This window comes from Mesoplodon mirus (assembly GCF_964341445.2).
Source record: "Mesoplodon mirus genome assembly, chromosome: 19".
NCBI lineage: Eukaryota > Metazoa > Chordata > Mammalia > Artiodactyla > Ziphiidae > Mesoplodon > Mesoplodon mirus.
The window spans coordinates 59,054,032-59,077,744 of NC_138995.1; the positions used below are offsets into that span (position 1 = coordinate 59,054,032).

At 46.6% G+C, this 23,713-nt stretch overlaps 1 protein-coding gene across 1 annotated transcript; it reads right to left on the bottom strand.

The window, feature by feature from the left end:
* Positions 1–59: 59 nt before the first annotated feature.
* Positions 60–10,894, bottom strand: IZUMO2 (IZUMO family member 2; the record flags this gene model as incomplete). Its single annotated transcript, XM_082606913.1, is given in 7 exon segments — positions 60–151; positions 2,394–2,520; positions 4,776–4,853; positions 6,016–6,102; positions 10,388–10,430; positions 10,432–10,463; positions 10,663–10,894. Coding segments are annotated over 7 exon segments (618 nt in total). The 3' UTR covers positions 60–132.
* Between the last annotated feature and the right edge of the window lie 12,819 nt (positions 10,895–23,713).

Here is a 23,713-nt window from a genome sequence, read left to right on the forward strand (position 1 = left end):
ACCAATTGGGGCAGGGTCCCCCAGAAACTGATGCAGACATTGAGGAATTTGTCACAGACTTTATTAAACTTCTTTTCCTTTCCCCTTACAAACCTCAAAACCAGAGCCCTACTGAAGCAGGAGTTTTCGGTTTCACCGATATGTAATAGCCCTGGTCAGAGAGAAAAAGCCTGCAGATTAGAAAAAGAACTTCAGACCCCTCCAGGTCAACTGACGACCCAAAACCTTCCCTCCAATCATTGGCTTTATTTGACTCAGCCAGTGACATCATGGGTCTCTGGGCAGATCTCCAGGGTTCTCAGCCAATCAGAACATAAGGAGGGAGGAGAGAAAAGTTGGGACTGGGACTGAGGGTATGAAATGTGGAAACAGAAAGAATGGAAAAAGACAGGAGACTCTGAGAGACACAGACACGGGGAGAGAGACTCAAAGAGATGAGAAAGACAGAGAAATGAGGAAAAGAGAGAAGCAGGTGTACTGGGTTGAACTGTGTCCCCCCACTCCAAAGATATATCCAAGTCCTAATCCCCAGTGTCTGTGAATGTGACGTTACTTGCAAATAGGGTCTTTGCAGACATAATTATGTTAAGGTAAAAATGAGATTATTCTGGATTTAGGCTGGCCCTTACATTCAAAGACTGGTGTCCTTACAAGAGAAAGGGGAGGGAGGTTTGGGACACAGATACTGAGGACAAAGTCAGTGAAGACAGAGGCAGAGACTGGAAGGAAGCCACGAGCCAAGGGATACCAAGGATGCCAGCCGCCACCAGAAGGTAGGAGACAGGTATGGAATGGACTCTCTCTCAGAACCTCCAAAAGGAACTCACCCTGCCAGTGTGTGGATGTTGGACTTCTGGCCTCCAGAACTCTGGAGAGTTAAAATTATTAACTAGGAAAATTTCCTAGTTAAATTTATTCTCTCTGGAGAGAATACATTTCTGTTGCCTTGAGCTGCCCAGTTCTGTTGCCTCTGCCCAGCAAGAGGAAACTAATACACTGGGAGACAGTGGGGAGAGAGTTCTGCTCTAGAGAGATCAAGACGGGAGACAGAGGCTGAGGGAGAGAGAAACAGAAATCAAGATGGGGAAGGGAAATCCAGAGATAGGAGAGGGGAAGACAGACAGAGACAGAAATGAAGACCAGAAGATGGAGAGGGAACGGTGGGAAGGTGGGAGGGGAAAGAGGGGAGTCACAGAGGGAGAGATTTAAAGAAGCAGAGAGGGGTTGACAGATAGGGACAGAGTCTGCGGAGTGGGAGGGATGGGAGTCAGAAACAGAGACCCAGAGATGGGGAGAGACATTCAGAGACTGAGAGACACAGATTCAACATGGCGGGCAGGAAAGGGGAAGAGGGAGATGGCAGAATTGGGACTGGGACAGAGGAAAGGAGGAGAAAGTCCAGTGGGAGAGGCTGAGGGGGCAAGAGAGTTTCAGGGAGGGAGAGAGAAGGGGAGATTCCTTAGGCTAAGGGCTGATTTACGGCTCACCACCACCCTTAAGTGGGAGGTACTGGGATTATCCCCAGTTGAATATGAAGAAACCAAGGCATTTGGGAAAGGAGGGTGAGGGGCAGATAGGGGAGGCAGAGAGAAGAGGAGAGGGGCTGAGAGGGGGCTGGACCAGAGGCAAGCAGACAGGGGCAGGGGGAGCACTCAAGGTGGAGAAAGGAGGGTGGGGGTGACTTCTCCCCTCGTGGGAGCATCATGGGCTCAGTGCTTGGGGCCCTGGAGATGTTTTCATTTTAAATACTTTGACTATACTCAATATTTTGTAATAACATATAAGTGAAAAAAATCTGAAAAAGTATATATATATATGTGTGTGTGTGTGTGTGTGTATCTGAATCACTGTACTGTACACCTGAAACTAACACAACATTGTAAATCAACTATACTTCAATTAAAATAAGTAAATAAATAAACACTTTGAAAATCAGGAGAAAACAAATTAATATAACAATGATGAGGATGATGGATATATAATAACGAGTCCAGATTGGATTATATCTGTCTTGATACATGAAATATAATTGTTAGTGTTCTCTCAGTGGAGGAAGAGACCCATGAAGGCCAAAGTGATGAGGACCCAGGAAAGACATAACGTGGCCCAGGGGGTGGGGGGAAAAGGAGATGAGAGCGAGAGATGGACAGAGAGACATGAGAGAGAGAGAGAGAGAGAGAGAGAGAGAGAGAGAAGAGATGGCAAGAGGGAAGGAGAGACCAAGAAAAAAGGAGAAAGAAAGAGAGACAGAGGGAAACAGAGAGAGAGGGAGAGGCATAAAGTGACTGGGGAGGAGACTCCCAGACGACACAGTGATGGACCCACGGCAATGCTATTTTTGAGGGGCCCAGGGGGGCATTTGGGGACCTCAGGAGGGGGCAGGGATGACTCACGAAGCCACGATGACACCGAAGGCCAAGACAGCCAGACACACGGAAATGGTGCTGCCAAACAGGACCCAATTCCACGGGGATCCGCTATCCTTCTGGTACTGCAGGTCCATGCGGGGCTGCCTGTCGACTGGGTTAGAGGACAGTGAGGGTGGGAGACAGCCCGACTTCCAAGTCAGCACCCTTTCCCGGGCTTGTACCCACACCCACCTGCTCACTCGGCAGCCCGGCCGGGGTCGGGCCTCTCTCTCCCTTCTCTCTACTCGGCCCCTGCCCTCTCCTGGGTCTGGCTTTTCCTTCATCGGTTCCTCAAATTCTGTGTCCCAGGCACCGTTCTAGGTGCTTGGGATACTGCTGAGAATTCCGCTGGCAAACCTTCCTGCCCTGAAGGAGCAGTCTACATAGCACAGCACAGTGACAGCAAAGGGCCCAGCGCCAAATGCATCTCATTGGATGGGGATTGGAGCAGGGGCGGCGGGGATGGAGGGGAGGACTTGGTAACTACCCACAAACATGAGAGGGGGGTGCAAAATGCTGACAATCACAGGTTGCATCTTAGCTGGTGACCCTGAAGGTGGCCTGGGGAGTCCCATTCTGCAACTTCGATTTGCTCCCTCCCCTAACTCTTTCATTCTGTCAGCCAGGCCTCTTGGCTGGACCTTCAAAACCAGCATCTGATCCACCTCCTGGGTTACAGACCTGGTCCAGCTCTCATCACCACTCCTTTCAAGGGAAGGGGCTCCCTGCTTCTCCTACAGTTCCCCATCTGGCCACCAGAGGGCGTCGATAACACCCAAGTCTGCTCACGTCCCTCTTCCGCTCAAAGCCTTCCAGTGGCTCTCGTTTCATTTAGAATCAAAGCCCAAGTCCTCACCATGGTCCACCAGGCCCTGCACGATCTGGTCACCATGTGGCCACCCTACTACCCTCCTCTTCATTCAATCGCCTCTGGCCACACTAGCTTCCCTCTTATTACTCAACCATGTTGGATCTTCACACCTGCTGTTCCCTTTGTCGTTCACACTGTTCCTCACGCCTTCACTTCCTCTAGATCTCAAACATCACTTCTTCAGAGAGGTCCCCCCACCCGCACTCTCTAGAGTAGCACCGCCCCTCCCCCAGGCACTTTTTTATCAAATTGTTCTGTTTTGTTTTCATTAGAGCACTATCGCTATCTGGAATTAGTCCATTTATTTGTTCATGTAATTATCATCTAACAGTGGTTCTCAGCTGGGGACAACTTTACCTCCCAGGGGACATTTGGAAATGTCTGGAGGCTGGAAATGATTGTCATAACTTTGGTTGGAGGGCACTAACTGGCACTGAGCGGGTAGAGGCTAGGGGGGCTGCTAAAATTCCTATAACACGTAGGAGAGCCTCAGAACAAAGAATTATCCAGCCACAATGTCAATAGTGCCAAGGTTGAGAAAACCTAGGCTAACCCTTCACGCTATTAAAATGTGGGCTGGGGCTTCCCTGGTGGCGCAGTGGTTGAGAGTCCGCCTGCTGATGCAGGGGACGCGGGTACGAGCCGTGGTCCGGGAAGATCCCACATGCTGCAGAGCAACTAAGCCCATGTGCCACAACTATGGAGCCTGTGCTCTAGAGCCCGCGAGCCACAACTACTGAAGCCCCTGTGCCACAACTACTGAAGCCCGCGCGCCTAGAGCCCATATTCCGCAACAACAACAACTAACATCCCTTCCCTTCCCAGAAAAGGGAAGCCACTGCAATGAGAAGCCCGCGCACCACAATGAAGAGTAGTCCCCTCTCGCCGTAACTAGAGAAAGCCCGCACACTGTAACAAAGACTCAACGCAGTCAAAAATAAATAAATAAATGTATAAAAGAAAAAAGAAAAAGAAAGTGATACTTTAGAAAGTATGATCAGGGAGTTCTCTCTGAGGAGGGGGACTTGAAGACTTTACTGAAGTAAGGGAGTAAGAGGAACAGTGTGACAGAGAGAGGGAACAGTATGTGAAAAGGGTCAGCATGACTATTCAATCTTGATGGATATATAGGGGTTCACTGTATTATTCTCTGTGCAATAAAGATGTATGTTTTTTAAAACCTCTGAATGAATGAGCGAATTCAGTACATCCTTCCAGACTCCCCTGGCATGGCACTGGCTTAACATAAAATGTTTTTCTAGCACCTGCCATTCTGGCCTTAGAAGCATTGTAAAGTTACAGAGGGGTCTTCCAGTTAGTAGGGGGAAAGTGAATTTCAGAATGTGGAAGCAACTTCTGGGCCACTGTGTAATCAAATGGAAAGGGCAGGGTTTAAGGCTGCATGGGGGAGACCTCAAAAGTCATATCCACTGGGATATGGCTGTCTTCACCTCTCGTGCACCTGTCCCATGCCTTCCCCCACGCCAGGAGCTTACTGAAACAGTACTTTTCTTTGATGCATTTGGGACTGATCCTCTGGCAGTGTAAACAATCCAAGACTTCTTTTAGCAAGCCTGGACAAGAGGAAAGGGAGAAGTGGGATGAAGGCATATATCAGAGGACTGGCAAGGGGGAGGAAGGCAGAAGGGGAAAGAGGAGAGGGAGTCCCTTGGCCCTCTTGAATTTGGAGGTCCCACGTGCAGCAGAGCTAGCTGAGCAAAATGCACTGATGATTCATGTTAAAAATATTTTGTATACAATCACTGAAAAGTGGAATCCAGTTGTGCAGTTGACCCAACATTTCGTTGGTAGACATGTGATTACATTAAATTAATTTTAAATTTAATGTCTACCAACAGAATGTTCGCACTTCTCTATTCCCATTTTGCTGCCCCTTGTGGCATAGACTGGCTGCCGGCTCACTCATCTGTCTCCCAGGCTTCCTGCCACACAGGAAGACTACATTTCCCAGGCTCCTTTGTAGTTGGTTGTACCCATGTGACCAAGTCTGGCCAATAGAAGGTGGACAGAACGATGTATGTCACCCCCAGGCCAGCTACAAAAGGCCCTGTAGGATTGCCTATTCACTTTCCCTTCTGAAGTTAGCTTAGCAGCCACCACACAGGTGCAGCCTGGATCCTGGAGTCACCACTGGAAGATCTGTTCAACTCCCAGTGGAATTTTGGCAAGAGAGAAATAAACCTTTTGTTGTTAAACAACTGAGATGCGGGGGGTTATTTGTCACTGCAACATAGCCTATCCTAGCCTGACTAACATCCCCCCAAAATCTTTTTTTGCAGGTTGAAATCACTTTCATAAGCCCTCAAAAATCAGATATCCCTCGGTGCCATAGCTTTGGGGTGGGGGAACCACCAGATGGAGTAGGTGTGACAACAGGGCTTGATTTGGGGGAGACAAGGTAAAAAGGGGTAGGAGGGTAGCAAAGGGAAGAACAGACAATAAACCCAGGACTCATGGCAAATTTTGGGATTGCAGGCTGCAAGAGAAAAGAGTGGAGGTGAGTTAAGTTGGGCCAACAATTTGAGAATTTAATGGGAAGGGACTGGGAGAGGGAGGAAAGAGTCTGGGAAAGGAGAGAAGGGAATTCTGGGGAGAGGCAGAGAAGGCTGAGTCATAGGGGAGGTGAGAGAGGAGTTTGGAAGAAAGGGTGGGAGAAGGGGATCAAGTGATAATGGGGAAGGGGAGAAGGGCGCTTGGTGGAGAGAGATGACACACCTTTTAATTCATATGATCTTAAAACTTTCTTGAGTTCCTTGATCACCCTCTCCCTAAGAGTCACCAGTTCATCCAGCAGAGGCCCATCTGAGGAGAAAAAGGGATCCTCCTGGGGTGGGAGGCACCCAACAAGCCCACCCCACCAGCAGCTTCAAAGAGAAGGGATGAGGGGCAATTCCCTGGTGGTCCAGTGGTTAGGACTCCATGCTTTCATTGCAGAGGGCGTGGGTTCAATCCCTGGTTGTGGTGCAGCCAAAAAATAAAAAAAGAGAAGTGATGAGGAAAGTCCTTTTCTAAGCAAGACTGGCTATTCCTCGGGGTCCACTAGGCGAATCTATGGCGGGGAGGTCCTACATCTACCTTCTGATCCACTGCAGGGACCCAGGCTAAACCACCAGCCTTTGGCCTCAGTTTCCTCATCTGGTAAGTGGTAGAAAGGTACACTGATCACCTCTCCTCTCCTTTTCCCTGATCTGTTCTCCTCTTTTCTTCTATTCTGTCTACATTCACTCCATGATTTCACCCAGCCTCATGGCTTTGTATATTATCTAAAAGGGCACTGTCCAATATGGCAGCCACTAGCCACACATGGCAGTTGAACACTGGAAATGGGCTAGTCTGAACTGAGATCAGCTGTTAGTATAAAATGTATGCTGGATTTCAAAGACATGGTATGAAAAAATAACTGTACAATGTCTCAATAATTTTTATTTTGACCTCTTGTTAAAATGGTAATATTTTAGGTATTAGGTTAAATAAAATCTATTAAAATTAATTTCATCTGCTTCTGTTTACCTTTTTATAAATGTGACTGCCAGAAAATTTTAAATTACATATGTGACTACTTGTGCCCCACATATTTCCACTGGACAGCACTGTTCTATACACACTGATGCCTCCTGCATTGGCATCACTAACCTAGACCACTCACTGAAGTCCAGATGCATATATCCAACTATCTATTCAGGATCTCCACTTGGATGTCTAATAAGCATCTGAAACTCAGTGAGTCCAAGAATGAACCTTGATATCCTCCTCCAAACTCACTTCCTACGAAAGTGAAGTCTTCTCCATCTTCATAGATGGAGGCACCATGTTTCTAGTTCCTCAAGCCAAAATCCTTGGTGCTTTCTTTTTTCCTTACATTTCACATGCAACTTGTCAACATGCATGTGAATAAATCCTGTCTGTGAATAGTCAAGAGAGATCCAGGAATCTAACATTTCTTACCCCCTCCACTCCCTGGTGCCAGCCTATCATCACCTCTTGCCTGGACCATTGTTACAACCTACTCATTGGTCCCCCAGCCTTCCCTGTTGCCCTGCTAAATCGGTTCTCCACAGCCAGAGGGATCCCAATAAAACCTCAGGCATCTCACTAGCATCACACTTCTGCTCAGAACCCTCCCATGTGACCCAGAGCAGAAGCCAAAAGTCCTTACCATTATAAGTCCCTTCCACTTGATGGGTACCAACCTATATCCATCCCCTCCCCCTTACCTCTAGGACCTCAGCTTCTACATCTCTCCCTCTCTCTCCACTCCAGTCTCCCTGGCCTCTTCGAGGTTCTGTGAATATGCCAATCATAGTCCCATCTCAGGCACTGCAGTCGCTGTCCTTTCTGCCTACAGCCCTCTAGCCTAGACTTCTACCCTTTCATAGCTGCTTCCCCCTCTCCTCCACATCTTTTCTCATGTGCTGACCTTTCAGTGATATCCTTCTTGGCTGTCCTATTTTAACCTGCAAGCCCTGCCCCTATTCCCAGTACTCCCCATCCCCTGGTTCCTGCTCTATTATTTTTCTCCATAGTATTTGTCGCCATTTGACATGTTATACTGTACAGTAAAGGGTTAACTCAGCAGGTCTGAGTTTTCCAAATCCTGCACATTCAAAAAAAAAAAAAAAAAAGGCTTGGTTCTTGCCTGGCTCCTGGGAGGTAACCTCTAAGTCCTTGGAATATCCTGCCTGTTAAGTGTGTCTTTCTTTACTTGGAAGCCTTGGATCACACCACACAGTCTGTGCTAACAATGTGATTCATGGTGGTGGCCTTGGGCCAACACGGTAGCAGCTTGACCTCTGGTGGGGCTGGAGACAGAATAACTGAGAAAAGCCACTTGGGTGCTCCTTGCCTATGTAACCAACCCCAGTAATATAATAATAGTTGGTAAAATCATTGGCCTGGACTCTTCAAAAATGTCATCGGCATAAAAGACAACTGAATGCAATGCGTGATCCCAGAACAGATCCAGGACTGAAAGAAAACTAGCCATGAGGGGCATGATTGAGACAGTTGGGGACATTTTAATGAGGTTTGAATATTAGAGGATAGTACGGAATTGATTAAATTCCTAGGTACACTCACTGTGTAAGAGAATGTCTTTCCTTGTTTTTAGGAGACTGCCTGATTGCCTGCTGAAGACTTTAGGGTTGAAGTGTCACGAAGTCTCAAATGGTACACACACACACACGCACACGCACACACACACAGCAAGTGTGGCAACAGGTTACCATATAGTGAAACGGTGAGAATGGTGTGTAGGTGTTTATTGTACTACCGTCGCCACTTTTCTATCCATTTGAATGTTTTCAAAATATAAAAATCACTTTTTTTAAAAGGTGAGAGTTTAAAAATTACCGATGTTCAGGCCCCGCCCCCTGATATTCTGATTTAATTGGCATGGGCTGCTGCCTGGGCTCCTGGATTGTCTGTCTTAAAAGTTCCCCAGGGGATTCCAACCTGCAGCCTGAGTTGAGACCTCCTGCTCTAAGCTTTTTCTGTGAAGGTCCAGACAGTCAATATTTTCCGCTTTGAGGGCCATATGGTCATTGTCCCTACTCAGCTCTGCCTTGGAGAGCAAAAGCAACATAGACAGTACATACATGAATGGGTGTGGCTGTGTTCCAATAAAACTTTATTTGCAGATTTGGCACCCAGGCTATGTTTTGCCAATTCCTGCTCTAGACAGAGACGCAAGATGCAGCATAATCATCTTAATAACTAACATTTATTGAGCACTTACTGTGTGCTGAATGCACCTTCACAAACCTCTTTATGGTTCTCAGTGACTATGGGGTGAGTGCTATTATTCCCATTTTACAGATGAGGAAACCGAGGCACAAAGATGTTAAATAGCTTGCTGAAGGTTAGCCAGGCTTTGATTCCAGGGCAGTCTACCCTCAGGACCTCCACTGTAATTTCTACACCTCCCTCAAAGGTCTGGAATGAGAACCCAAACTCCCTCTCTGTCTGCCAGCTGAGAACAGAACTTCCAGTGTTTAAAGTTCCCAGGAAGGGGCCTGGTCAAAGGAGACTATATACATTTGGATTTTTTTTTTGGACAGCTTTACTGAGACATAACTCACATACTATACAATTCACCCATTTAAAGTACACAATTTAACGGCTTTTAGATTATTCCCAGAGTTATGTAACCATCGCCACAATTTTAGAATATTCATTACCTCTCCCTGCCCCCGCAAAAGCCCTGCACTCCTTAGTATGCATTGTTTTTTAAAGTTTCATATTCACTAAATGGTAGGGCAATTCTAAAAATTGAGATAAAATTTAATTTTTTAATGTAATTAAAATGATTATTTCCTGATTCTATGACTACTGCATATTCGTTATTAAAAAGGGGAGGGAGGGAAAAGGAAAAGGAAATTGAAATCCACAGCAATTTGACAAGCATAGGCAAGAAAAGCATACATCACCTTCTGTTCCCCTATCCTAGGACAACCAACATCAGTATTCTGGTAATCTACCCACCTCCCCACCCCCATTCCTCTTTCAGGGCTCGCTTTATACAAACCACACACACACAAACGTTTCATATCTTTTAAAAAAAATGGTGGGCTCTTCCGTGGTGCCCTTCTCCCTGCTCCATCCCTCAAAGTGGGGTGAGGTTCCTGGGGCTTAGATCCGTCCTCCCACCCCAGTCCACAGGGCCCTCTACTGCCCTCCCGTCAGGAACTGTCTTAATGATCACAATGATTTCCAAGGACCAACCCTGAGAGTGGCGTCCCAGGAGCCGCTGAATACAAAACCAGGAGACACCTCATGGGGCGATGGTTAGGAATATGATGGTCTAAGGTGGATGTCCCAGGTTCAAATCCTCAGCTCTGTTATTCCTAGCTGTGTGACTTTGGACATGTCGCCTAACTTCTCTGAGCCTCAGCCTCCCCCTCTGTAAAGGGCAGATCACAATACCGCCCACCTTGATGACCTGTCCTAGACTTTTCTAGAACTCTGACACACAGTAAAGGCTGTACAGCGTATTTGCTTTTATTTTTACATCAAGAGAAGGCGTGGTGAACCGGTGGAAAGGGAGGAAGGGAAAGGGGGCTGGAAAAAGGCTTTCCCTCTTAGCTCCTACCTCTAAGAGAATTAACCATTAAGTTGTTTGTTTGATTCTTGATTAAAGGATGCCACAAGGTCCAGGTGCTCTATCCCTGGGGGCGAGAGGGGAGGAAATTCCAGTGGGTCCCAGCGAGAGCCAAGTGATCCCCTCCAGCTCCCTCCGAGATTGGCCCCGCCCTCCCCCTCTTGGGGGCGTGGTCACCAAAGGGTCGGTCTCCCGGCCCAGCCTCGGGCTGCCCCACTGGTCCCTTTCTCCACCGTGCTAGGCACCCTCCCCTCCCCAGCACTCACCCACTCTCCCCACAAAGGCATTCAGCGCGTAGTCCCGGAAGAAAGGCCCCTCCATGCCCAGCAGCAGGGCCTGAGCGCGGGCCTGCAGCTGCTCTTGACGGAAGCGGTCGGGGATGAGGGCGACGCGCAGCTGGCTCAGGGCCTCCCGCACCGAGTGGTCACACTGCAGGCAGCCCCAGCCTAGTCGGGCGCTCAGGTCCAAGAGCAGCAGAAGGGCCAAGGTCAAAGGCATGGCAAGGCCTTTGTGACCTCACAGAGAACCCGGTCGGCCCCGCCCCCCAGCCAGGGGCGGAGTCAGGGAGGCTCGGGGAGAAACGCTCCGTGAGTGCGTGAGTGCGCAGGCGCGTGTTTGCTGAGCACCTACTTTGTGCCAGGCGTGGAGCTGGGAGCTAAGGAGAGAATCTCTAAAACCAGGTCTGCCCTGCCTTCTTGGATGTTACATTCATTCTTTAAACTTATGTGTATTGAGCACCTACTATGTGCCAGGTCTGCTCCAGGAGCTAGGGTTAGAGCTGAGAAAAACAGGAGATCCCTGCTCTTTTCAGAACTTACATTTTTTAATTCAACAAATATTTATTGAACACCTACTGTGTACCGGGCCCTGTTCTAGGCGCCTGATGGAGCACTGAGGCAAACAGACACAGTCTCTGCTCACGTGGAGTTTACAGTTCAAGAGCTGTCAATGGAGCACCCAGCGGAGCGCTGGAGATAGACTGAATAAGATGGACACAGTTCCTGCTCATGGGGTTCCTTCTAGCAGGAGTGGAAGGATGTGCACTGGAGAGAAATGTAAAACCTAGTAAACAGATTAGTAAATAAGATCATGACAAACTGCATTAAGTTCTGGGAAGTAAATAAACCATGTGATATATCATGAGTTCCCTGTATGCTAGTGCCCGGAGGTCCGGGTTTGTGTTCCCTGCCCTTGTCCAATGCCTGACATGTCCTAGGTGCTCAGTAAATATTTATTGAATTCAATGAATCCACAGAAGAGGAAAACGCACCCTGTTTTTTCCCTGGATTTTTTGGGGGTTTTTTGGAAAAATCTTCAAACCTAGAGAAAAGCTTCAGGAACAGTACAATAAACACTTGAATATGCCTTAGTAACACTTGCATCCACTCTATCTCTTTCTCTCTATGTATATATTATATAGAGATTGTTAATTTCGATTAAAAATGGGCAAAGGATTTGAATAGATATTTCTCCAAAGAAGATATAAGAATGGCTAATAAGTATGTGAAAAGATGTTCAACATCACTGAGCATTAGGGGAATGCAAGTCAAAACTACAATGAGCTACCACCTCACACCCATGAAGATGGCTACTACCTAAAAAACAGAAAATAATGTGTTGGCAAAGATGTGGAGAAATTGGAAACCTTGTGCACTGTTGGTGGAAATGTAAAATGGTACCGCTGCTATGGAAAACAATGTGGACATTCCTCAAATAATTAAAAGTAGAATTACTATATGATGAAGCAATTCCACTTCTGGATATACATCCAAAAGAACTGAAAGCAGGGACTGGAAGAGATCTTTGCACACCCATGTTCTTAGCAGCGTTATTCACAAAAACTGAAATGTGGAAGCAACCTATCAGTTAACAAATCGGTAAACAAAATGTGGTATATACATGCAATGGGATATTATTCAGTCTTAAAAAGGAAGGAAATTCTGACATATGCGACAACATGGGTGAACCTTGAGGTCATTATGCTAAGTGGAATAAAGCCAGTCACAAAAGATAAATACTGTATGATTCCACTTATATGAGGTATTGAGAGTACCTAGAGTAGTTAAATTCACATTCGGGATATTTAACATTGGCTTGATCGGTTCAACCATATTCAGACTTTCGTAAATGCCTCCTGTCTCTTCTCTGCTTCAATATCACCTCCTCTGAGAAGTCCTCCCAGATTACCCCCTCCCTGTAAAGCATGCCTGCCTCTTTATTCTCTAGTTTAGGGATCAGCAAACACTTTCTGTAAGGAGCCAGGTTGTAAATATTTTCGGCTTTGTGGTCCATAGTTCTCTTGCTACTGTAACAGGAAAGCAGCCACCGACAATATGGAAATGAATAGATGCAGCTGTGTTCCAATAAAACTTTATTTATAGACACTGAAATTCGAATTGCATATAATTTTCACGTGTCACAAAATATTCTTCTTTTGACTTTTTTCAACCCTTTAGAGATGTAAAAGCCATTTTCAGCTGAGGAGTCATGGTTTGCCATTAACACTAATTATCCTGTTAGTTTCTGCCTTAGCTTTAATTACAATTTATAATCTTTTTTTTTCTTTCTCCTATGTCATCCAATAAACCCCTTGAGGCAAGGAACCCCATGTATCTTGTTCACCAGTATGTCCCCAACGCCTAGGAGGGAATTTGTAATAGATTTAAACTTAGATTTTAAAAAATGGAGCTCAGTTCAGTTACTGGGAACCCTTTAAACATGTTTGGAACAACTGAATTATGGGAATCTACCTCTTCTACTGTAAATGTTGTGAAATCTAAGTAGAGATCAAATGTTTTTAGTGAAAAAATTAGTGTCCGCATTGACCTTGGCTGTCCTGAGAACATTTTGAAGGCTTAGTACAATAAAAGGTAAAAAATCTCAATAATTTTTATATTGGTTGCACGTTGAAGTGATAGTTTTTTGGGCCTATTGAGTTAAAGAAAAATATTATAATTAGTGTCACCTGTTTCTTTTTACCTTTTTAATTTGGCAGAAAGCTTGAAATCACATGTGGGGCTCGAATTATATTTAAATTGGACATCGCTGGTCTAGCACATAGATGGTGCCTAATAGGTATCATTTGAATTGAATTAGGTGTGATTAAAGTAACGGGTTAATGGGGAGAATCACTCAAGTTGTAATGGGGAGATTATACCACAAGGGGGTGCTCACACCACAGTGAAATTCTCTTTTTCCCACTTGAGAAATCTCACTCTTGGCTTCCTGCTGCCCTCGTCTACCTTTCCCAGGATTAGCCACTTTTAATAATAGCTAATGCGCTGCAGATGATACTTTGAGATTCGAACCGAGATATGAACTTGCCCGTCCTCTCCCCTTCCCCCATTACCATGCCGCAGGCAGGCAGTGAGTCAAGGGGCTATTTACCCTAAGGTAAGGAGTTGTCAGAATGGGACCGAAAATAAATGTGGGGGAACAAAGGCTGCAAATTCCTACGCTTCTAAGCCCCAAAGCCTCAGGTCCACGTGGGAGGCAGGAAGAATCTGGAAGCAGAACCGGTTTTGTTTCTCTGATGATGTAGCCACGCTACAGGGCCATTTGGTAAAACTTCATTAACTTGATTACCTGCGGATTTCACAACCTGGCAATTCCACTGTCTTTGGTGAAGAGGCTGAAGAAGTCCTCACACTCGCCCATCCGGGGCAAAGATGTTTATCCCAGTGCTGTTTATAGTGGGGGCGGGGGGAGAGGGTAAAAGGCAAGCTGGTGTCCATCACTGGGGAGGAGGAGGTGCAGGGGAGGGTGGGGGTCCAGGACGGAGGAGTCTGTGGGTGCAAAGCAACAGACCAGGCTGTGCACACAGCAAGAATGCATGTGAGTGAAAATAGTAAGAAACAACCCAATACTGTTGATATAAATGTAAAATTCATATGTCCCAAACAAAAATACACAATGTGTAAGAGCACCTACAAACGAAAGAACCACAATAAACATGATAAAATAGTGACTCTGGCTGGGAAGGAAAAGGAAGCAGGTGGTGAGGGCAAAATGGAGTAAATGAATAAGAAATAAATAAAACTAACACTGGCTTTTGTGTGAACCAGGTGGTTAAGTGTGCCTCTGAGGTCAGACTGCCCACTTTAATTAATTAATTAAAATTAAGCTCTGCCCCTTAATTACTGGGGGCCCTCAGTGAAATTAGGTAATTTCTCTGTGCCTCAGCTGCCTCATCCATAAAATGGGATAACAGGAGTCCTGACGTTACATGACGGGGTCATCCCGACAAGAATGAAATAACATAAAATGTATAAAGAGTTTACATAGTACATAGCAAGTGCTATTAACTGCTGGCTATTTTTTATACATTTTATGAACTGAAGATTATTTACTTAATTTTCTGCACCTGAGGTTGTTAGAAATGTAAGGGAAAAGGGAGGCCCTCTGAGCTGGAGGGGAGAGAGATGCGAGAAAGAGAGAAAATAAAAAATTTGGATGTGAATGCCTTCTGAGTCTGGCAGAGGTGAGACGACATGAAAGATGCATGCTGTGTTAGTCACTGTGGGCTGGGTTATGCTGCTGTAACAAATAGCACAAATATCTCAGTGGCTTAAGACAACAAACTTATTTTTTTGCTGTGTCATTACGGTCGGCTGGTCAGAACTCTGGGGCGGGGAAAAAAGAGAACCCACAGCTGTTCTTAAATGCTTCCACCCTCAAATGACACCTGCTTGTTGGCCAAATTGAGTCACAAGGCCACATCACACTTCACAAGAGTGAGGAAGAATGATCTTTTATGGGCCCAGAAGGATTGAGAGTTGGAATATTTGTGAGCAGCTTGAATGACCAGCTCAAAACCCTCTTTAAACTTAGGGACCTGAGAGCTGAGAAAACTCATCCTGAAAGTCTGGGGCTTGCTCAGAAAGAAGACAAACCTGTCAGAGAAGTTCCCTCATGCCATCAGGGTGGGGTAGTGTAATAGTCACCTACTGCTGTAAAAAAGTACCGCCCCCCCCCAAAGAAAAAAACACTGCCTAAAAACAACAATAAGCATTTGTTATCTCACAGTTTCTGTGGGTCAGGAATTAGGAAGTGGCTTAGCTGGACTGTTCTGGCTCAGTGTCTCATGACGTCAGCTTGGGCTGCAGTCATCCATCAGAAGGCAAGACTGAGGCTGGAGAATCTGCTTCGAAGATGGCTTACTGGCAAGTTGGCCCTGGCTCTTGGCAGAAAGCCTTGTGCCCTTGTTATGTGGGCCTCCCCACAGGCTTCTCAAAGGTCCACAGTATAGTATCTGGCTTCCCCCAGAGTGAACATTCCAAGAGAAAGCCAGGAGGAAGTAGTCATGTCTTTTGTGACCTAGCCTCTGAAGTCACACACCATTACTTCTAGTATATTCTGTTAGAAGCAAGCCATTGAGTCTGGCTCACATTCAAAGGAAGGGGAATCAGTCTCCACCCTTTGAAGGGATGAGGGTCAAAGAATTTGTGGATATATTCTAAAATGACTGCTGGCAGCCGTATGGTGGAATAGTGGTGTATGCATTTGGCCATCAGAAGGCTCCATAAATGTCCTATAGGCTCAGGGGCACAAAGGAAATGGGGTAGAGACTGCTGGTTGCCACCAAAATCTGATCTCCCCTTGAGCATGCATTAAGTACCACACATCTTCCTAGCTACTCATATATGTTAATTGAAGTCATTCTCATGACAGCCACACGAGGTCATAGAACAATACCTTACATTTATTGAGCCCTTACTAAGTGTCAGGCACAGTCCTAAGTCCTAAGTGCTTTACATGTATCAACTCATTTAATCTCATGACTCAATGAGACAGGTACTGTTTTGACTCCCATTCATCAATAGGAAACTGGATCAGAGAGGTTAAGTAACTATTCTAAGGGGGCACAGCTAGTTAGTGGGAGGGCTGGGCTTTGAACCTCGGCAGTCCGGTTCCAGAGTCCAGGCTCTAGAACACAACTCTGTATTATAAAGAAAAGACTTTATACTTTATGCTCACACTGTGATTGTAAAAAGTGGTGCCTGCTGCTCAGATATTTTCAGAGGTTTTACTATGCTCCATGAACCTTGTAAAGTAATTGACATAAAATAGTGTATTGCCCCAATGAAGGCATGACTTAGCACATTTAATGGGCATGCCTCTTTTTTAAAAAAAATCACCATTTGACAGATGTGGAAACTGAGGCTTAGCAGGATCAAGCCACTTGTGCTGGGTCGCGCAGGTAGAGACAGAAGCAGGAGTCGGACCGGGCAACCAGGATGGGGTCCTGACCATGAGCCCCGCTGGGCAACACTAATGACCCTGTTTGGCGTTGGCTGAGGCAGGCAGAAAAGAATGCCAGGGAAACGGTTGGAGGGATTTGGCTTTGAGCCCGGTGGAGGAGGAGGTGGAATTAGAAGAGGCGGTGCCAGCGCCTGGGGTGGGGATGGGGGAGGGGGGCTGTTTCCCACCATCCACTGTCCGTGCCCAGCCCCCTCCCCAGTCCACATCGCGTGGCTGCAGAAAGAGTGGCCTGTTCCCTAGCGCTGCCGCAGGAGGAGAAATTGGGACAAGCTCTTTGGAAACCTGGCAGGATCTACAAGAGCTGGCCGTCCGCGTGTCCCCTCTGTGTGTACCGGTGAGAAATGGGTGCACGCGGCCGCCAGGGGACACGAATGCCCACAGTCCCCACTCTGTGAGGATCCCAAGCTGGAAACCTCCCAAATGTCCGCCAACAGGAGACTCACTAGATAAACCCACTGTGTTTTTTTGTATGGATAGATTAAAGTGCATTCCTGTTTTCATGGGGTTTTTTTCCCTTTAAAACTAATAAGTGCTTCCCTTCGTTTTCTAGTAACTAGGTGTAAAAATCAGGTGTTGCAGCTATACGGTTTTTGAAAATATATTTTTTTAATTTTTTTAATTGAAAAATTTTAATTTTATTATTTTTTCATTGACATTGTCTTTATAAAATATTTTAGATACCGTATTCTTTTTTTTTTTTTTTTTTACGGTATGCGGGCCTCTCACTGTTGTGGCCTCTCCCGGTGCGGAGCACAGGCTCCGGACGCGCAGGCTCAGCGGCCATGGCTCACGGGCCCAGCTGCTCCGCGGCATGTGGGACCCTCGCGGACCGGGGCACGAACCCGTGTCTCCTGCATCGGCAGGCGGACTCTCAACCACTGCGCCACCAGGGAAGCCCCATTTTCAGCATTTTTAAGTGTACAATGTGGTGGCATCTAGTACATTCACGTTGTTATGCAGTCATCACCACCATCTGTCTCCAGAACTTTTTTCATCTTGCAAAACTGAAACTCAGTACCCATTAAACACTAACTCCATTTTCCCCCTCCCCTCAACCGCTGGTATCCAATATTCTACTTTCTGTCTCTATGAATTTAACTACTCTAAGTATCTAAGATAAGTGGAATCATGCAATACTTGCATTTCTGGGACGGGCTTATTTCACTAATGCCCTCAAGGTTCATCCACGTTGTAGTATGTGTCAGAATTTCCTTCCTTTTTTTTCTTTTTTCTTTTGTGGCTGTGCCCAGCAGCATGTGGGATCTTAGTTCCCTGACCGGGGATCAAACCCATGTCCCCTGCAGTGGAAGCGTGGAGTCTTAACCACTGGACCGCCAGGGAAGTCCCTTCTTCCTTTTTAAGGCTGATTAATATTACATTGGTTGGATAGACCACATTTTGTGTATCCAGTCATCCATCAGCAAACATGTGGATCGCTTTGACGTTATGTGTTATGTCCTTTTCTGGATGTGTGTTGTATTTCACAATAAAAAAACTTCATAAATAAATAATGTGCATCATAAAACTAAAAGTAGAGTTGCCATATGATCCAGCAATCCCAATCCTGGACATATATCCAGACTAAAGTACAATGAAAAAAATACATGCACCCCTATGTTCATAGCAGCATTGTTCACAGTAGCCAAGACATGGAAACAACCTAAATGTCCATCAGCAGATGAATGGATAAAGAAGATGTGGCATATATATATGGATATAACTGAGCCATAAAAAAGAATGAAACGATGCCATTTGCAGCAACATGGATGGACCTAGAGATTATCACACTAAGTGAAGTATGTCAGACAGAGAAAGACAAATATCATATGATATCATTTATATGTGGAATCTAAAATATGACACAAATGAACTTATCTATGAAACAGAAACAGACTCACAGACATAGAGAACAGACTTGTGGTTGGCAAGGTGGAGGGGGGTGGGGGAAGGAAGGATTGGGAGTTGAGGATTAGCTGATGCAAGCCATCGTATACACAAGGGATAAACAACAAGGTCCTACTGTATAGCACAGGGAGCACTATTCAATATCCTGTGATAAACTATAGTGGAAAAGAATATGAAAAAGAGTGTATACATGTATATGTAAAACTGAATTACTTTCTTGTACAGTAGAAATTAACACATTATAAATCAACTGATCTGCAATTTTAAAATTAAAATTAATGTGCAGTGCTATTTGCTGAATTAATAGTGCACACACTGTCTCTCTCTCTCTCTCTCACACACACACACACACACACACACACACACACACACCCTGACCTGGGCCTTGGTGTTGCACCGAGGTAGAGCTGGGGCCCATCACCTGGGGCATCTCTGGGGGCACTTCTGCCCTTGTTCAGTGAGTCTCACACCCACGGGGTGGGGCACTGTTACACCCACAAGCTACTGTTACACCCACAAGCTTCAGGCTCCAAATACTGTCACACCCACTGTCCAGGTTCCTCTCAACTCTTGTCACCCAGGCTGGGTGAGGGGCTATGACATTTCTGTTCGGACTTTGGCTCCGAGGCTGCTCCTGGGGCCAGAGCGCCCCACACCCTCCCCAGGTCCTTCCTGTTCTTCAAGCTCTGTCCCTCACTCTGTTTTTCTCTCTTTTTGTCTTTCCCTGTCCTCCATCTCTGGATCGCCATCTTCCTGTGTCTCTCCTTTTTCTTGGCTTACTTTTTCTTTTCTTTCCTTCCTGCCATCCTTTAACCTCTGTTCGGGGAGCCACCCACTTGCTGTGTGACCTTGAGCAAGTGCCTTTGCCTCTCTGTGCCTCAGTTTCTCATCTGTACCACGGCATTTGCAGGGCTGATGTGAAGCTGGAGGGAGTTTCCATGTGTCCCAAGGGCATCTGGGATATAGCTGGTGCTCAGTCAAGATCACAGCCAACATTGGCAACTCTGCTCCAAGCCCTGGGCTAAGATTTAAGACATAATGACTCATTTACCTCTCACAGTATCCCTATAAAGGAGGTAAGGTATTGCCCCCACTTTACAGATGAGGAGACTGAGGTTTACAGGCTAGACTTGCCCAAAGTCAAATAGTGAGTAAGTGGTGGGGCCAGAATTTGAATGCAGGTCACCTGGCCCGACCCCTAACCCTGAGCTGAGACTTCTATAGTATTAACTGTTATGTTTATCAATAAATATCAGAATTTCTGAGGTACTACTGACATTTGGGGCTGTATGATTCATCTTGTGGGGGCCGTCCGTGCACTGTAGGATGTTCAGCTGCATCTCTGGTTTCCATCCACGAGATGCAAGTATCACCCCCATAGACATAAGCTGAAAGCAGCAGGCGAGGTATTCCACTGATCTATTCAGAAATTCTGATTGGGGAGGACTCAGACTCTGTCCACTCCCCTAGCCTCCTCCCTGGCCTCCCTGCCTCCATTCTCCCCAACCAGCCCATTCCCTCCAGGACCCCAGAGCTGATCCTGCCCCTCCTTTGCTCACAGCCCTCTCATAACTCCCCAGTGGCCACAGGACAGCGCCCAGCCCTTCATTGGAGACACCTGGCATCACCCTCTCTTGCACGTCTACATCACCTATGCCCACGAGATGCGGGCACTCAGGGATAGTCTGACTCACATCTCCAGGCTTTGTCCAGGCAGGTCCCTCTGCCCAGAATGCCCTCCCCATTCTCTCCTTCCCCACCTGCCCAGTGGACTCAACTCCATGCCCGAGTCACAGCCTGGCATGTGCCCTTTGACCAGCTACTCCAGTCTAGGAGTTCAGCCTTCAGATAACAGTCACACATGAACTTGAAGAACCAAGCACATGGATATTCACCTCAGCACTGCTAATCCTAGCAGATTAGAGGGGAAATAACCTAAATGTTCATCAGGAGAGGACTTCAGATAGATCCCAGGAGGAGGCTGTAAAATAAACAAATTTGATAGCTGCCCACAATTACGAACAGAATCCTCTTCAAGTACGTTACTAAGGGAAAAACACAAGGTGCAAAATCAAGCATACTCTGTGCTCTGCCGCTCCCTTGCTCGCTGTGTGGGCTTGGGAAAATCACCTCGTCTCTCTGGACCTCCATTTCCTCGTCTATAAAATGGGATATTCATAATCTCAAAGGTTGAGGTGAAGATTACATAACAAAACGTGAGGGGGAGAACCATATATATAAATATAAATATTCAGAAAATGTGAACTTTTAACGTTAGGGCAGAGGTTGGCCAACTTTTTTTGTAAAGGGTCAGTTAGTAAATATTTTTTGCTTTGCAGACTATATGGTCTCTCTTGCAATGACTCAACTCTGTTATCATTGTGCAAAAGCACCATGCGTCAAAGAATGGACGAGGCTGTGTTCCAATAAAAGTTTATTTAATATAACAGACAGCTGGCCCATGGGTCATAGTTGACCCACGTATTAGCATTGAAGAAGAGGCAACTGTTTATTTTTGCAGGCTTTGTATGCCCCTCCAGCCTCCAAACTCGTTTCCCTCACAGTCTTTATCAGACAATATTGTGGTATTGGTTTCTCTTTCCCTTTAGGGGTCAGCCCTCCCCACGCCCAGACCTTGAACTCCTTGAACTCAGGAGCCTTATCTGAGCTCTGTGGGTCTCCAGAACCAGCCTCCACCCCTTTGCTAGGAGCACAGCAGAAATATTTGTTGAATTCATCCATTCATTCATTCGTTCATAGCGACAGAGCATGCCAGGCACTGTTCTAGACACTGAGGCTATAACAGTGACCAACACAGACACAAACCCCTGGAGCTTATGTTCTAAAGGGGGAGACAGACCATAAATAAAATAAACACTTAAAACATGTAACCTATTAGATGCTCTTATGCACCACAGAGAAGTAAATAAAGCAGGAAAAGAGAATGAGAGTGTAGGGGGGGAGTGTTGATAATTTCCATAGTTCTGCCAGGGGAGGCCTCATTGATGAAGGTGAAGTCTGGATGGAGATGAGGGAGTGAGTCATGGGGATATCCCAGGAGAAAGCTTTCTGGGCAGCGGGAACAGCAAGTGCAAAGGCCCTGGGGTGCGAATGTGCCCGGCATTTTCAATGAACAGTAAAGAAACCAGTGTGATAGCAACTGAGCATGATGGAAAGAGGGGAAGATCTGGGACAGTGTCAGAGGGGAGATGGGGTGGGTTGTACAAGCCTTATGGTGAGAAGTTTGCTTTTACTCTGAGTGAGGTAGGAGCCGGGTGGTATCTTAGTCTGCTCAGTTCGCCATAAAAAATACCATAGACTGGGTGGCTCCAACAACAGGAATTTATTTCTCACAGTCTGGAGGCTGGGAAGTCCAAGATCAAGGTGTCAGCAGATACTTTCCCCGGTAAAAACTGTCTCCCTGGCTTGCAGACAGTGGCTTCTCCCTCTGTCCTACGGCAGAGAGAACACGAGCTCTGGTTTCTCTTCCTCTCCCTATAGGGGCACAACACGAATCCCATCCTGGGGGCTCCAGCCTCATGAACTCAGCTAAACCTAATTATCTCCAAAGACCCCACCTCCTAATGCTGTCACACTGGGGGTTTGGGGGCTTCAACAGATGTGTTTTGGAGAGACACAAACATTCAGTCCATATTGAGAGAATTTTGAGCAGAGGAGGGATGAGATCTGTTTGAGGTTTTAACAGGATTCTTCCGGCTGCCAGGTGGGGAATAGGCTGTGGATGGAAGCGAAGAGCCCAGCAAGGAGGTAATAGATACATCAGGAGGTGATGCTCGGCTGGACCAGGGTGGTGGCAGATGGGTAATGGGGAGTGGTGGAAACTGGAACATATTTTTGAAGGTACAGGCTACAGAATCTGTTGACAAGTTGGTTATGAGATGTGAGAGAAAGTGAGGAATCCAGGATGACTCCTGAGGTTTTGGCCTGGAAGGATGGACCTTCCTCCCCCTGAGACAGGGAGACAGAGAGGAGGAGGTCTAAGGATGGTGGGGTAGGCTGAATAATGACACGCCCCCCCCATTAGGCCAGGGCCTAATCCCCAGAATCTGTGGGTATGTGACTTTACATGGTAAAAGGGACTTTGCAGTGGTGAATTACATGAAGGATCTTGAGGCGGGAAGATGATTCTGGATGACCTGAATGGTCCCAGTATCATCACAAGCGTTCTTATAAGAGGGACACAGGAGGACCAAAGATAGTAGTATGAGATGTAACCATGGAAACAGAGGTTGCAATGGGCCGTGAGCCAAGGTACACAGGCAGCCTCTAGAAGCTGGGAAAAGGCCAGGAGACAGATTCTCCCCTCAGAGCCTTCAGAGGAACCAGCCAACAAGCCCTGTCGACACCTTGATTTTAGCCCAGTGAGACTGATGACAGACTTCTGGCCTCCAGAACTGGAAGAAAATAAATTTGTGTTGTTTGAAGCCACGAAATGTGTGAGAATCAGTTACAGCGGCAACAGGGAACGAAGACAGGGGGGAGAGGTTAGGAGTTCGGTTCGGGACAGGATGAAATGTCTGTTTGACACCCATGGGGAAATGTCAGGTGGACAGCGGGGTGAGTGAGCCTGGGGTTTAGAGGAGAGGTCTTGTTGTGAACAAATGAATGAATGAAGTCATCTCGGTCACTCCAGAGTGATCAACGGCTCCCTATCTGCTCTCCCTACCCTGTCCCCCCCAGTCCATTCTCCATTCTTTGTCGTAGGGACCCTTGTGATACAAAATCCCATCCTGTCCTCTCTGCTTAAAGTGTCCGGAGGCTCCCTGTGAGCTCAGGATTTAGTCCACATTCCTCACCCCTGAGCCGTGCCCACATCTCCAGCCTCACCTCACACTCCGTCCTGCTTGCTTCTCTCCAGCTGCACTGACCTTTCTGTTTTCTGCGTGAACCTTGTATCTTCCTGCTACAGGACCGTTGCCTATGCTGTTCCTTCTGCCTGGACCGCCTTTCCCTCCCATTCTACCTAACAACTCCTACTCACTCTTCAAGTCAAAGCTCAGTCAGGACACCTCCTCAGGGAAGCACTCTGGATGGTCCCAACAAGGTCAGATCCCTCTGTTATATATTCTCAGAGCATCATGCATTTTTCCATGGAAGCCCTCGGCAGGGAGGGGATTTTACATAAGAAGG